Below are 16,491 nucleotides of genomic sequence, written 5' to 3' on the forward strand. Positions count from 1 at the left end.
CTTAAACTCTAAGACGGAGTTTTAAAACAATACCTTAAGGGCAGGAGAGAGCTCAGTGGTGAGAGCGCGTGGCTGTGCAGCAGACCCGAGTTCAGTTCCCAGCACCACAGGGCAGCTCACAACTGCCTATACCCCAGCTCGAGGAGAGCTGACGGCCCTCCTCAGCTCCATGGCTACCAGCGCACATGGAGCATGCGCACACATGAACATACATAAATAAAATTAATAATAACAAATAGGTAAATTCAAGTAGCATTCTAATATTACTCAAGTAATTCAGAAGTCAGGAGAGGAAAAAGAACAGGAAAAGAGACTGAACACAGGGAGCTGGAAGGATAGCTCAGCGGTTAAGAGCACTGAAGCTCTTCCTGAGGACCCAGGTTCAATTCCCAGCACCCATATGACAGCTCGCAACTCCAAGATCTGACACCCTCCCTCACACAGACACACATGCAAGCAAAATACCAATGCACATAAAATAAGAATAAATTTAAAAAAGGGGGGGGAGGGCTTGGGAGATAGCTTAGAGGTTAAGAGCACTGTCTGCTCCTCCAAAGGACCGGAGTCCAATTCTGAGCACCCACATGGCAGCTCACAACTGTCTGTAACACCAATTCCAAGAGTATTCCTTCACACTAATACACATATAATAAAATATATGCACATATAACAAAATTAAATTATTAAAAAAAAAAAGAAGTCAGGCGTGGTGGCACACACATTTGATCCCAGCACTCAGAGGCAGGCGGATTTCTGTGAATTCAAGGCCAGTCTGATCTACAAAGTGAGTTCCAGGACAGCCAGAACTACACAGAGAAACTCTGTCTTGAAAAACCAAAGAGAGAGAGAGAGAGAGAACACAGGCCAGGTATGGTGGCCCTCACTCGGAATTTAAGAAGTCAGGAGGTGAGGCAGGAGGATCAGAAATTCAGAGCATGTCTTGTCTACATAAGGAGTTGGAGGCTAGCCTGTGCTACATAAGACTTGCCTTCAAAACCAAGAGTGAATATGGAAAAAGGAAAAGAAATATTCATATGATAAATGGTCAGCCGAATCTAGAAATGTCAATAATTATGTTAATGCAAATACTCAAAATGTAAGATTACTAAAAACATTTTAAATAGCGCCCAAGAGCATGCTATTTAAAAGAAACTCACTTTAAATGTGATGATACTGATATGACATGTTAAAAGTAAAAAGGCTGAGCTGGGCATGGTGGTCACATGCCTGTCATCCCAGCACTGGGAAACTGAGGCAGGAAAATGAAGAGTTCAGGGCCAGCCTGTCTACACAGTCTTATCTCAAAAGGGCAAAACAGGCTAGGGAGATGGTACAGAGGGCCAAGGTGCTTGCTGCGCAGCCTGAAGACCTGAGTTCAATCCCCATGCCCCACACGGTGGAAGGAGAGAACCCACTCTCACAGGTTGTCCTCTGACTTACATATGTGCAAACTGCCAAGGCAATGAAACAAGAGAATGAACACTTCTCACTGGAAAGTTGTCTTCTCCTGTGAACAGGCAGGGTTTGGTTTCAATGGTTTACACTAAGCGAGTAGACAGAGGCAGGTCGGCTTTTCTCATATGGTTGGAGCTATGACTGCTGTGGGTCTAACGGGCACCAGCCAGGTACAGCCTGAGGGCCAATCTAGCTGCTGTTGGCTTCCGCAGGCAAAGCTGTTCTGGAAAACGGGCATCCTCGGTTATTCGCACACCTGCCGATGGTCTCCACACTGGCTGCAGAATGCAGAAGCAGCAGGGGCTTTTTGGCCCACGGAGCCTCAACTTCTTACCACGCTGCTAACTGCTACTGAGAACACATCCCACAAACACGGGCCTGAGACAGGCATCCACCAGACAGCAGCAGTCTCCCTACCTTGTCTGGGCGTGGCTCTGGGCGTGGCTCCGGCCGGGGCTCAGGGGCCTGTTCCTCCTTGTTTCCTAAGGAGTCTTGTCTCGGTGGTCCAGCTTTTGATCTTGCCTGACTTAAAAACTCACTAATAGAATCCTCTTTCTTCTCCTGTTTGGATGTGTCCCATCGAGATGGTTTCCTGGATTCTGAAAGGCAGGAACAGCCGAATTAGTGAACAGAAGGCAAAGTCTTCACGACCTTTCATTTGCTCAGGGCCTGGGTACACCCTGGAGGGACCAGGGTGTCCAAAGTACTACGTATATGACTGGTGCAGACAGACCCACGCTCAGAGGTTAAACAGCTGGCCTGTTCTGCAAGGCGCCGACACACAGGTACGAGCAATTCTTAATCTCACAGCCGAAGAGGGGCTGAGACCTAGCTGTCAGTACCTGGGTCCCAGGGAGCTGTACTCACTGTCTGAACCCCGCTGCTGCGGGGCGTTTTCACTGGGTTCTGGAGCTGTGGTCAGAGAGCTTGGCTCTGGGAGAGTCAGGAAGTTGAAGACTGAGTATTTATCCCGCTTCACTCTGGGTAAGCCAACTAAAGTTGAGCTGGGGTAGGGAATAAAGGGAAAAAAAGATGGATTGTTAGTAACAGCAGCTAGGGAGAAGCCCACTTCCTAAGAGACTTGCTTTCGATCATCAGCTCTCCAGCTGGCCCACAGCGTCTCAAGACATTTTTACTTCTTGAAGTAGTTTAGGAAGGCCTCAGAACCCTTGAAGCCTTTTTTCTATTTTTTTTTTCTCTTGGAGTAAGGGACTGCCTGGCCTGGTGATGTACACCTTTAATCCCAGTACAAAAAAGGTAGAGGATCACTGAGAGTTCTAGCAAGATCCTCCAGCAAGGCCAGGTAGGGATGGGTCTTTAAAAAAATAAAAAAAATAAAAAAAAAAAAATAAAAAGAATAAGGACTAGAATGTTTAACTTCAAAAATGACTTTATGATAAAGGAAAGTTCCACAGCCAAAAAAAATAACTACATTTTCTAGACAAGGTAATTCTTTTTGTTTGGTTGGTTGGACGGGGTTTCTCTATGTAACAGCCCTGCTTGTCCTGGACTTGCTTTGTAGACCTGGCTGGCCTTGAACTCATGAAGATCTGTCTGCCTCTGCCTCCCCAGTGCTGGGACCAAAGGCATGCACCACCACGTCAGACTTGGACAAGGTAATTCTACAGTATATGCTTTCTGGGAATGCTTTTGGTCAAACAAGAAGATGCTAAACTTGTGTTTTGCAACTGATTTATCCATTTTATGGTTATAAGTCAGAAGAAGGCATCAGATCCCCTGGAACTGGAGTTACAGGCAGCTGTGAGCCGCCGCAGGGGTGCTGGGAACCAAACCTGATGCTCTGCAAGAGGAGCCAGTGCTCTTACCACTGAGTCATCTCTGACATTTTATAGAGATTTAAACACAAGGCATGAGGCAGCGGCAGAGAGCTTGACTAGTGTGTGTGAGGGCCTGCATTTGATTCCGGCATCCTCCCAAACGCACAGGAAGGGAAAAGAAACCCATTTTTTGGTTGCTGTTTGACACCGGCTCCAGTATGTAGCCCTGGCTGTCCTGGAATTCCCTCTGTTTACCTGTATTTGTATTTTAGAAATGATTAGGAGGCCACAAATGGTCAAATTATACGTGGCGGGCGCACAGACACTTGAATCAAAATTAAAAGGGCAGGGGTGGCTAGAGAGCTGGCTCAGCAGTTAAGAGCGCTTACTGCTCTTCCAGAGGACCTGGGCTGCGTCCCCAGCATGGCATGTGGCTCGTAAACTGCCTGTAAATTCAGCTCCAGGGATCTGACGCTGTTTGGTGCACCCTGAGTCCTCCTATAAGCCTACAGAGTGACATACACATGAACAAAAACTCAATCGATCAAGTAAACGTGCAGAGTCTGCATCTCCCAATAGATAGAAGTTAAGTTCCTCTAGAAAAGGGAAAGGCAAGAGTCTAGCTTGAGCCTTAAGGGGGCTACAGAGATGGCCCAGTGGTTAAGGGGAGCCCGATCCAGTTCCAGCGCCCACACGGTAGCTCACAACCATCTGGAACTCCAGTTCCAGGGAAAACAGTGCCCTCTTTCTGACCCCTAAGGGGCACCAGGCACGCACATGGTACACAGACACACACGCAGGCAAAACGCATAAAAGAAATCTGAAGCCTCTTTTTCTTAAGCGAGCTTTAGTGGGGTGGACGCAGTTTCCACTGATGAAAGGCAGGCTGGCGCAGCTTACCCTGGATAAGGGTCAGGGACATTAAACCGCTTACACAGCAGCTTGTCTGGGTGCCACTCAAACACGTCTCGCGTGAGCTTCCCAAACATCTTCACCTTCACAGCTGACTGCTTGTCGCCGACGTCATTCTAGGAAGACACAGACGTTCTGTCTGGTGTAGTCAGGGAACTGCCCTCATGAGGCGTCCATTTTAAAAATACCAGGCTTCAGGCTGCAGATGGCTCGGCAGTGAGGACCAAAAAGGACCTGGATTCTATGCCCAACAGCCACGCCCAGGAGCTCACAACCGCCTGCCACTCCAGCTCCAGGGTTGGATCCCCCCCTCGACTCCATGGACATCTGTATTCACGTGCAAATACTCGCATGTCAATACACAAGTATATGAAGGTTTCTCTTGTTAGATCCGCCCGCCACTGCTTCCCGAGTGCTGGGATTAAAGGCGTGCAGTGACAGGCTGGAGGATTTTAAGAGCCAGTAAAATTAAACCTTAAAAATATATAATCACGGCTGGAGAGGCGCTCAGTGTTAAGAGCACCCGCTGCTCTTCCACAGGATCTGTGGAAGAGATTCAATTCCCAGCACCCACGTCAGGCGGCTCCCGATGCCCGTAATTCAGCAGGAGGCTGGCGACGGTGAGCCCCTTCCTCTTCCAGCACCCCCCCACACACACACACAGACATGGAATACACTCATAAGACACATAGACAAGTCTAGGTAAATTATAGAAATAAGTTAAAATTATTTTTTTTATGTATGCCAGGAGACAAAGACAGGTGGATCTCTCCGAGTATGACGCATCCTTGCCTGCACAGGGAGTTCCAAGCTAGCCTGGTCTGTAGAGCATGACCATGTAATAAAAAAAAAAGGTTGGAGCTGGAGAGATGGCTCAGTAGTTAAGAGCACACTGGCTGCTCTTCCAGAGGACCTAGGTTTGATGCCCAGCACCGGGATGACCCAGCCATCTGTCGCTCTAGTTCCAGGGACTCTTAACACCTTCTTTTGGCCTCTGAGGGCGTACCAGGCACACATTTGGCATACAGAACTGCATGAAGGCAAAGCACTCATGTATATAAAATAAAAATAAACACATATTTCCTAAAATGCCAGACTTCATTCCCTTGCATGACCATCCATCCGTCAATCAATAAACAAATACACAGATAAACACACACTGGTCTCAAGCTATCTAGGAGTTCGGGTTGCTACACTGTTTAAGTATCTTGTGGGCTAACCATCAAACTGTTCCTTATTCTACTGTGCTGTGTGTGTTTTGATCTTTTCGTTGATTTAAAGTCTTCAGGTGTGTGGTGGGCTTTAATTTTACAATCACTAGGAGGACTCGTCAGCAGTGCTTGCCACAAAAACACGAGGGCCTCAGCCCAGACCCCCAGAACGCATGGAAAGGCTGGGAAAGGCAAGAGCATGTGTCTAGAAGCCCAGCCCTGGGGACAGGAGGCAGGTGGGTCCCTGTAGCTCGCTTCCTCATCACCTGAAGCAATGAGCCGCTAGCTCAGGGAGAGCCCCTAGCTCAGGGAGAGCCCCTGCCTCAGATAAGTAAGGCGAAGGCAGATGTATTGCTCATCCCAGCCCTTGGAAGGCTGAGGCGGGAAAAACAGGAGTTCCAGGCCAGCTTGCGTATATAAGACCTCGTCTCAAAAAACTAAATGAAATAAGTTACAGGGTAACTGAGAAAGATATTCAGTGTTGACCTCTGACTTCTATACGCACGTTTGCACACATACATGTACCTGAACACACAGTGCATACATCCACGTAAATACACACATACACATAAACAAATACATGAAATTGACTGGAGAGCCTGTAGTCTGATGGTTAGACCATGCACAAAGCATGTGTGAAAGCCTGGGTTCAATTCAGCCCCTGCAACTGCAGAAACACAGGAAGTTCTCCACATGGGCACACGGTGGCCACACACCTCCTGGTCCCGGGGAACCTCAACCTGGTCTGAGTCGTCCTCCTCCTTGGCGTGAGTGAACCTGGAGGACAGGGTGGAGTTGGAGGACACATAGAGCTGGGCCGCCCGGGCAAACTCTTCCCGCTCCCGGCTTCGCTCCCACTCGGTCATGCTGGGGTCCAGGCACCGCTCCAGAGCATCTGTGGTACAGGGAACACGGAACAAGGTGCTTGAGGGACGGCGTCGAGTGGACACCACCGAGCAATGGGATCCCTGCGCTCCCTGCGGACCCTCTGATCTATGGAGATGGTCGGCGCTGGGCGCCACCTGCAGGCAGTGTGACTCCTCCTGCCTGGGATAGTCCCCTTTTGTTCCGGTTTATGCGTGTGAATGTTCTGCCCACAAGCATGTTTGTCCGGTGGATCTCCCGGAAGTGGGGGTGTGAGCTGCCGCATGGGTACTGGGAACCGGGGTGTTTAAACTTGCAGGAGCACAGAGAGGTTGCCGCTCCCCCCACCCCCGCCAGGCTGGCACCCACCTTTCTGACCCTTCTTCATGTGTGCTAAGAACTCTTCGTATCGTCTCTGCTTTTCTGGATCTTTGGCAAAAGGCTTGAAGTTGCTGGCTGTCGTGGCAGCCGTCCCGCTGCCCAGGGCCAGGTGCCATGAACTGTACCCGGGGCCCGGCGTAGAGGCCTGCGCCCTGCTGCTTGCAGCACTCTGGGCCAGACTCCGGGCCTTGGCCTGAGCTGCTTTCAGGTCGGATGCCTGCTTCATTTCTTTAATTCTTTCCTTGTCTTTTTCGGACAGAAACTCCAACACTGAAGTAACTGACCCTAAATAAGAACAGTAACAAGAGATGAAAAATAGCTTTACCTTCTTTGTACGCACACTCACTATTACGAACAGATACAGTGAGGGATGAGTGGTGTGTTATTGTTTCATCAATATCTGTATGAACCATGAGGTAGTTGACAAAGGATGGGTACAACTCCGAGGTACAGCAAATGCCGAGAATATGTAAAGCCCTGCGCTCCACGCCCAGGATGACTGACGCCTCTGAACCACAGGTGGCTGTGCTCCTTCTCCCACCGTCCTCCCACTGAGCACTTGTATCACATAAGCTCACTGGGCGTCAGCTCCACAGTGGGCAGTGGCCACGGTCTGGGGACCATGCAGGTAAGGGCTTCCTGTCCCTACTGAATAGGAAAGGCGGGAGGCCAAAGAGCAGTATCAGAGGACCACTGAAGAATAGCCACGGCTCATGCCTGCCATTCCGGTATCTGGGAGGCTGAGGCAGGATTAACATGAGTTCATGGCCAGCCTGGGTTACCGAATAAGGTCTTGTCTCCAAAACAAATAGATAAAATTAAAAGGCTAATCAGATGGCTCAGTGAGCAGCGGCAGCTGCCACCAAGCCTGATGCTCTGAGTTCAATCCGTAGGTCCCACATGGTGGAAGGAGAAAACTGCCTCTTGCTATTTACAAACAAACAAACAGGCAGGATTAGAATGAGCTAGCCTGGGCTATAGACTAAGATCTTGTCTCAAAAAGCAAACTAACGAACTTGTCCCCTGACTTCTGTTCAGGCACTGTGGCTCAGACAGGTACACACACACACAAAGCGTCACGGAGCATTGTTAGGATCATGAAGGTGCCATGTGTGTGGCACCGCATGCCTATAAGGCCAGCACTCAGGAGGCTAACAGAACAAAATAACAAATCTGGGCTGGTGGGGTCTGCATGGTGAGAACCATCTCAAAAAACAAGAGGGAGACCAGTCACGGGGACACAAGCCTTTCAGTCCTAGCACTTGAAAGGCAGAGGCAGGAGGATCTCTAGGAGTTTAAGCCTGGCGTACACAGGACAGCCAGGACTGTGTAAAGAGAACACTTCTCGCAGATAGAGAGAGAGAGACAGACAGACAGACAGACAGACAGACAGTGGATAGATAGATAGATAGATAGATAGATAGATAGATAGATATAGACAGATAGATAGACAGTGGATAGATAGTAGATAGATAGACAGTAGATAGATAGATAATAATAAAAAAAATAATAAGCCAGACGCAATGGCACACGCCTGTAATCCCAGCACTCAGGGAGGCAGAGGCAGATCTCTGTGAGTTCAAGGACAGCCTGGTCTACAAAGCAAGTCCAGGGCAGCCAAGGCTACACAGAGAGAGCCTGTCTCGAAAAACCAAAATAACAACAACAGCAATGCTAATAAGTGGGATGGAGAGACGGCTTAGCAGATGCTTCAAACTACCTATAGCTTTAGCTCCAGGGGATCCAACACCCTTTTCTGGCCTCTACACACATCAGTATGAATGTACATATATATACATGAACATATATAAAATTTTTTTTTTTTTGGAGACTGAGTTTCTCTCGTAGCCCTGGGTGTCCTGGAACTCGATTTGTAGACCAGGCTTCCCCACAGACATTCACCTGTCTGCCTCCCAAGTGCTGGGATTCAAAGCCACCAACACCCGGCTAGTGAATTTTCATAAAACAAATAACCTGAGTGGCACACTCCTGCCGTCGCGGCACTTATGTGGCGGAGGCAGCGGGGCCAGGAGTTCAAAACCAGCCTTGGCTACAATGCGAATTTAAGGCCACATCTTGAGCTACATGAGACCTTCAAAGAGAGGAGAGGGCAGCAGAAAGAGCAGTCCACTGAGCAATAATAACAAAGTCTGGGAACGCTCTCACTTGCTGCTTACAGTACGTGAGGCGGCTCCTACGGCTTGAGAACACAGCGTGCATCGGAAGACCGCCAGTGGGGTGCACAGCACCCTCTGAGTAAGGCTACGGTAAACACGCACCTTGAGCGGGCCCCTCTCCGAGCAACTCCCCCCGCTTGGCGGCGTTGAGCTGATGCCTGCTGTGCGTCCCCACGTCTTGGCTGGCTTTCCCAGATGACTCCGACAGCACCTGAAGTAGGCGAGCATTCTCGGACGTCGCGGCCACCACAGGCCTGAAGTAGTGCACGGGCCGGTAGTCTCTGGGCAGCTGAGGGGGCGGATAAACCTCAATGGAAGCAGACGAGATCAAAGTCAGGACGTCCGGGCTGCAAGGTCACACACACGCTCCATACAGAAAACCAGGATTTTGGTGTCCCGGGACACCTGGGAATCACTGCGGGAGCCTGGCCCCCGGGGGTCACCGGGGCCACCGTCCCAACGCCCTCACACTGCGGACGTCACCACTGCTGACGTCACCACTGCTGACGTGTACATTCCCATGACGAGAACACTAAATGTGGGACGACAGAGCACGGCACCCTGCCCCACCGGCAGACCCAGTGCACTGTAGACAAAACATTTACAAAGGTTTGAGTCAACTTTGACAGTTAAAAAACAGACAGACAAAAACTGAAACGAGGTAGTTTGAAAACTTCCTCAAAATTCTATGTGCGGGCTGTGGGTCACGTACAAAGTGAAACTTCAGGCCTCCATTTTTTAAATTTTATTTTTACTTTATTTGTGAACGTGGGTGTCTGTGCACGTGTGTGCAGGTGCCTGCTGAGGCCAGATGAGGCTGTGGACCCCCTGGAGCTGGAGTTACAGGTATTTGTGGGTGCCACTCCTCAAGATTAAGCAGCGAATACCCTTGACCACTAAGCCTTGCCTCCCACCCCAACTTTGCTTCTTAATTCAAAGTCTTTTTTTTTTTAATATAATTTATTTAACTTTATTTTATGTGCATTGGTGTGAGGATGTCAGATCACCTGGAACTGGAGGTACAGACAGTTGTGAGCTGCCATGTGGGTGCTGGGAATTGAACCTGGGTCCTTTGGAAGAACCGACAGTGCTCTTAACCACTGAGCCATCTCTCCAGCCCCCAAAGTCTTTTTTTAACTCAGACACTGAGTGGAGTGAGAATGTGGCTCAGTTATGGGATTTGTACAGTAGTCACAAGACCCTGGGATCCATCTTCAGTAACCTCCCACCACCAGCAACAAAACAGAAGAACAAAGACAGGCCAGGGTGCAGCTCAGTGGTAAAGCGTTTGCCTAACAAACATGAGGTCTTAGGTTCAAAGCTCAGTATAAGAGGGACAGGGAGGGACTGGAGAGATGACTCAGAGGTTAAGAGCACTGGCTGTTCTTCCAAAGGTCCTGAGTTTAATTCCCAGCAACCACATGGTGGCTCACAACCATCTATAATGAGATCTGGTGCCCTCTTCTGGTGTACAGGCACACATGCAGGCAGAACACTGTATAAATAAATAAATCTTAAATAAATAAATAAATAAAAGGACAGGGAGAGCCGAGCATGGTGGCCTTTAATCCCAGCACTCAGGGAGGCAGAGGTGGGCAGATCTCTGTGAGTTTGAGGCCAGCCTGGTCTACAAAGAGTCCAGGACAGCCAAGGCTGCACAAAAAAACCCTGTCTTGAAAAAACAAAAAACAAAAAAGAGAGGATGGGGGAGGGAGAAAAAGGGACGGGGAGGGGAGGGAGAGAAAAGTTGACAAAACTGAGATTAAGATTCTGAAGACATTAATGGCTGCGGAACAGAATAATTAAAAGGCAAGTGGGGTTCTGTTGCTTATTGGGGGTAACGGACTTTGCATACACTGAACACAGTCTCCATTACTGAGCTACAAACCCAGCCTAAGCATTAGACATTTTGGAAAGAGAATTTCACTATGTAGCTCAGGCTGTCCTAAAAGTCAGCTCTGTGGACCAGGCTGGCTTCACACTCAGGGGATCTGCCTACTTTGTTGACATGGGTTTGGGAACTGACCTCATGTCTTGAGGACTTTACTGCCTGAGCTGTGTGAAATCCCCCCCCCCCCCGGCTTTTGAAACAAGATCTTAATCTTCATCTTCCAGGGCTGGCTCAGAATATGATTCTCCTGCCTCAGTTTCCCAAGAGCTGGGATTACAGATCTATACCATCACACACAGATTTCTTCTAAAAAATTTTAACAGAAGAATGTGCATAAGAAATAGCAAATTTTTATAAGTACATTGCTATAGCTCAATTAACTACTTAATATTAAAAATATTTAAAATATTAAAATAAAGAATGTATAAATATTAAAATAAACACTATAGGCACCAGACCAGGAAAATAATTTTAATGTAAAGATTTTCTTACTTTCTTTGACGATAAAGGTTTAGAAGCCAAGGAAAATCCTTCCAAAATTTTGCCAACATATCGAAGATCTCTCTCTGGTTCTACAAAATGACACCATTGATTAATTCCAGAAGTTGAGGTGATTAGTGAAACAAAAGACTTCCTATCCTCCAGAACACACACTGCACCCTGGGTGAGCTCACTGGGAGGAGCATGAAGGGACAGAATCGCATTCAAGCCCTCATACTTTTGTTGACACAGTGGGGCTCAGCCCAAACTGCCCTCTGTTACCAGGCGCCCAGACAGCAGCCTCTGCCTTCCCAGGACAAGCACCCAGCACTGTCTTCAAAGCAGGGGTCTCGGAAGGACGGCGTCTGCACAGGCACCGCGATGTGTTGCCTCGCTAGGAGTCCAAGGATGGGAGCCTGACACCTCTGAAAGCAAGGGGTATTCCCTCCCTCCCCGCCAAAGATTGGGAGCGCTGTGGAGTGAAAGTTCTCAGGAAAAGCCGTCAAAAGAAAACTCCCAACAGCAAAGGACATTCCCAGTTTCCTTAGCAACAGGCCAAATAAGGCTCCCGGGCAACACAACCAGGTCAGCTGTGACCTCACCCTAGGACAGGGTGCTGCTGCAAACAAAAGGCTAACAGTAGACAGATAAAGACCACAAAGTGAGGAAATGGAGTGACCCACGCCCTCCGACTTGAGCAAGGGGGTGGTCCACTAGCTAGCTGCACATGCAACCCTGTGATTTGCAAGAAGACTTTCTGCAGAGATTCATAAGATTCGTTTCAACCTCATTAATTGCTGGAAGAAAGAAAAATCTGAAAGTCAACTGCAGAGATTGGGTGAAACGAAAAGAACACGAGTACGTGCAGTGAATTATGTACAAATTTAAAAAAAAAAAAAGAGACTAGCTGAGCATGGTGGCGCACACCTGTGATCCCAGCACTCAGGAGGCAGAGGCAGGTGGGTCTCTGCATTCGAGGCCAGCCTGGTCTACAGAGTGAGTTCCAGGACAGCTAAGGCTACACAGAGAAACTCTCGGAAAACCAAAATAAATAAATAAATAGATAAAGTTTAGAAAGAGACAAAACAGCCCCAAACTCAGGGTCAGAACTGCAGGCTTTGTGGTCCTGGGAGAGGCGTTACCATCACAGCACTGGAAGGCTCGGCCCAGGCTTCCTGCAGCGCCCAACAGCAGTAGTCAAGGTGCTCTATTCAGGAAGAGTGAAAGATTCGCCTCGGAAAGCAAACTACCAGCCGCTGTAAAGCGGGCAGTTATGCTGATTGAAATGAATTACTGATATAACTAAGATAAATCTTGTCAGTTTACTCTCCCATCAGATTCTAGAGTATGCCCAGTCAGTAATTACTTTACATTATTATATAATCAACATGGAGCATTGTCGATGGTACCGATACATTAGCTATGGAGTGAAAAAAATCAGCGCACAACTATTAATACAGTACAGTAACACAATTTTTTGTTTGTTTTTGTGTTTTGAGACAGGATTTCTCTGTGCAGCATTAGCTGTCCTGGACTCGATTTGTAGACAAAGCTGGCCTTGAACTCACAGAGATCCACTTGCCTCAGCCTCCCGGAGTGCTGGCATTCAAATTTATAAATCATATGTCTTTGGGTGTGGGAAGGGGAGGGGACTGGGCGGAGTCTAGGGCACTGTGACTGAGTCTGTATCAGACACTCCCAATTCTTGTGTCTAGTTCCCTGTACCACTTCTAGAAAGCCAAACTGGATGCCAGATTAACCACGGGACCAGAACCACCACAGACTCTGGCTGAGATTTAAGGTGTATTGAGAGACGGCAATAATTCTAATAATCACATCTATAATTCCAGCACCTGGAAGATGGAGACAGGAAGAGTACAACTTTGGGACCAGCCTGGGCTACATAGTTAGACCTTAACTAGAAAAAAGAGAAGAAGAAAAAAAAAAAAAAAGCCCATGAGGCCTCAAGGGGACACAGGTTAAGCCAAGCTCTGTTGTGCTAAAGACTGTTGGCCTTGTCACTTGTCCCCAAACCTGGCTTTCTGAGCGGCTGTTTACGTTGGCTGAGTCTAGCGACCAGTTCCCTGAACTCCTAGTCCTCACTGCTGTCTGACCACACCGTGGCACCAGGCCACGTATTCATTCCTTCCTGGCCCCAGGCCTCTCCGGCGCCCTCATCCCCACCTTCACGGCTGGCTTTAACCGTGGCTCGCACCTCACGTCTTTCTTCAATCCTATATCCTGCAGGGCTGCTAAGCCTTCACTGCATAACCCAGGCTAGCCTCAAACTCACGGCAAGCCTCCTGCCTCAGCTTTCCATGTGCTAGAACGAGAAGAATGAGCCACTGCGTCAGCTTCTGATGTTTCTCAGCCTGCATATTCCTTTAAGTCATTCATTTTTATTTGAGGCGAATCAGTGTTTTGTCTAAATGTATGTATATGCACCATGTGTGTGCCCGGTGCCTATGAAGAGAGCGAGCATCAGGTCCCCTGGAACTGGAGTTACGGGTGGCTGTGAGCCACCATCTGGGTGTTGGGAACCAAACCCAGGTCCTGGCAGAGCAGCCAGGGCCCCTAACCACTGAGCCGTCTCGAAGCTGCAGTTTGCTTGTCTGATAACTACACAGTCCGGTGCTCCAGTACCAGACCCTCCACCTCCTCCTTCCCCGGAGCCTGACGACCAGTACAGCCGCCCGGGCTGCCAGGGATTACCTTTCTGGTTTTTGTATTGCTTGGGGGCTGTCCAGCCATAGAGGCCATCTCCAGGCTCCTCGTCCTTCAACACAGTGTCGTACTTGGATAGGGTTTCTGTGGCGTAGATGTCGTCATCTTCCTCCTCTAGGGCACCTACACCGAAAGCCTGCAAAAAGCAAGGTTTCAAGCAGCGCTCTCGGGCGCTGGGGTCTGTCTGCATGGCAGGGCTGCACTGCGCTGAGAGGGCCCCACAGTCACGTGAGCACCTGCAGAGGGCTGAGAAGCCAACGGGGACCCCGGGTTAGGAGAGCCTCTGGCCTGCTGGAAAGCAGTGACCACAGGTGCAGGCCACACTCCAGCACGGGCACGTGCCCCAGCCCCAGCAGCCGGCAACGCAGGCATGGGCAGAGACGGGAAGAGCACCACCCGGCGCTGAACAGACAGAAGCAGGAGTCTGACAGGAGAAGGGCAGATGCGTCTGTCTCTCTGGTCGGCATGGCCAAGGTCTGAAGACTATGGGAAACAGCCTGCAATAAGTTTATTTTTGTGTTGAAAGAATAGGAAAGGCATGCAAAGAGAGAAAAGGCAATGAAACAAAGTAAACAACCTTGTTTTGTCTGTTTTGAGATAATATCTCACTATGCAGCCCTGACTGGCCTGGAGCTTGTTAATGCAGTCCAGGCTGGCCTGGAACTCACAGAGATACACCTGCCCCTGCCTCCCAAGCGCAGCAATTACAGCAGCGTAGCACCACACTGGCCTACTCTCTTTTTAAGGAGCTGTGAATCCACCTGAGAAGGCGTGCAACTGAAAGCTCCCCATCTTTCCAGAAGCACAGAAACCTCCAGGTGAAAATGACCCGGTGCTCCTGCCCCGGGCTGTGTGATAGCAAGAGGGGCTTCAGCTCAGAGCTAAGCGCTGTTTATCTGCTGGACTGCCTTGCGGGGCCCAGGGTGCAGTTAGACTAAATTGGAGCATCGGAAAGGTGCTTCTCTGCTTGGCCCCACCGGGGTGGGAAAACAGTCCTCCAGCTGGTCTCCACGAAGAACTAGGCATGGGCTCTTGGGCACCATTATTAGAATTAGGAAGGCAAGCTTCACAGGTGCCCAGGAAGGACCTTTGGGGAAAGAGAATCTGGGGCTGATGTATGGACCAGTGAAAGAGTACCTGCCCTGCATATCCAGTCTCTCTGTCTCTCTCTCTCTCTGACTTTGTCCCTCTGTCTCTTTCTCTCTCTCTTTTTCAGTGCTGGGGCTAGAACTCGGAGCATTACATACACTAGGCAAGCACAGCATTGAAGGAGAAAAAGAGACAGGCAGGCAGACAGACAGAGGAAGAGAAAAAGAGAAAGGAAGACACAGAGAGAAAGAGGCAGAGTGTGGGGACAGCACAGGACCTCAAAGTCCTCAAAGAGGAAACAAAGTGCCTGCTCTGGGCTGATCTAACATGGGAACAGACGTTTTACCAGTGTCTCTGCCTTTACAGTATGGAAATGTTTACCTGGCCAGAAATGCCCAGTTTTCTTCTTTTGCTCAGTCCCACATCTCCAAGAAGATGGCTGGTGCCCTCAGACGCTCCGCCAAAAAGATTCACGTGTTCTCCTGGAGTCCCAAACAGCGCCTGGTGGGGGTCCAGGCCCTTGTAGGCCAGCCCATGTACGTTATCTTTAGGTGTAAAATCCACAGGCGTGACGTCTTTAGGAGCAAAGGTCACATTGTCGGGCAAGTAGTCATCATCTTCGTCCTATTGCAAATGTTTGAGGAGGAATTAGGGTGACTCACTGTGGGTGTCAAGTCATTTAGGGTTCAGTGATTAATTCCAAACACAGCAGTTGCCAAGCTCCCATTCTGCTGCCGGGAGTGACCATATCCCACCCCTGAAGAAAGGATACTAACAAAAGCAACGTCACGGTGAGACACTAGGCCACGGGTTCTCAGCCTTCCTAATGCTGCAGCCCTTTAATAAGGTTTCCCGGGCTAGAGAGACGGCTCAGCGGTTAAGAACAATGGCTGCTCTTCCAGAGGTCCTGAGCTCATTTCCCAGCAACCGCACGGTGGCTCACAACCATTTGTAATGTGATCTGGTGCCCTCTTCTGGCATGCAGGTGTACATGCAGACAGAGCACTGACAAAACGAATATATAAATCTTGAAAAAATATACAGTTCCTCATGTTATGGTGAACTCTAGCTACAAGACTATGTCATTGTTAAATACTATTTACCATTAACACCAGTTAAAACTATTTCATGACTGTAACTTTGCTGGTGTCATGAATGGTAATGTAAGTATCTGATATGTGACCCTGAGAAAGGGTCATTAAACCCTCAAAGGGGTCACGACACACAGGGAGAGAACCACTGCTGTGAACAGAGGCTGCTGAGATGGCTCAGTGTTAAGAGCATTTGCTGCTTTTGCAGAGGACCAGGGTTCAGCTGCCAGCACCCACATCAGGCAGCTCATAACCACCTTTAACTCTAGTTCTGACACCCTCTTCTGCCCTTTGTACATACAAAGAGACTAGCAGGCACACATACAAACACTAAATTTAAAAGAAAAAAAAATTTTTTTTTTCCCCAAAGAAAATCTAAAGATCAGGGGTGTGGCTCCCAGGAACGTAGATGCTTAGCATGCAAGGCCACACTTTTAA

The 16,491-nt window shown here is 49.0% G+C and overlaps 1 protein-coding gene across 1 annotated transcript in view; it reads right to left on the reverse strand.

The window, feature by feature from the left end:
• Positions 1-16,491, reverse strand: part of Gpatch1 (G-patch domain containing 1) — a 40,181-nt gene that overhangs the window by 11,539 nt on the left and 12,151 nt on the right. The window contains exons 7-15 of the mRNA XM_021641975.2: positions 15,344-15,586; positions 13,862-14,009; positions 11,162-11,241; positions 8,881-9,085; positions 6,590-6,886; positions 6,073-6,251; positions 4,134-4,261; positions 2,323-2,459; positions 1,873-2,054 (exon numbers count right to left, since the gene is read on the reverse strand). Of these exons, the coding sequence (XP_021497650.1) occupies positions 1,873-2,054; positions 2,323-2,459; positions 4,134-4,261; positions 6,073-6,251; positions 6,590-6,886; positions 8,881-9,085; positions 11,162-11,241; positions 13,862-14,009; positions 15,344-15,586 (1,599 nt within the window). The remainder of the gene's footprint in view (positions 1-1,872; positions 2,055-2,322; positions 2,460-4,133; positions 4,262-6,072; positions 6,252-6,589; positions 6,887-8,880; positions 9,086-11,161; positions 11,242-13,861; positions 14,010-15,343; positions 15,587-16,491) is intronic.

Source organism: Meriones unguiculatus, chromosome 14 (genome assembly GCF_030254825.1).
Source record: "Meriones unguiculatus strain TT.TT164.6M chromosome 14, Bangor_MerUng_6.1, whole genome shotgun sequence".
NCBI lineage: Eukaryota > Metazoa > Chordata > Mammalia > Rodentia > Muridae > Meriones > Meriones unguiculatus.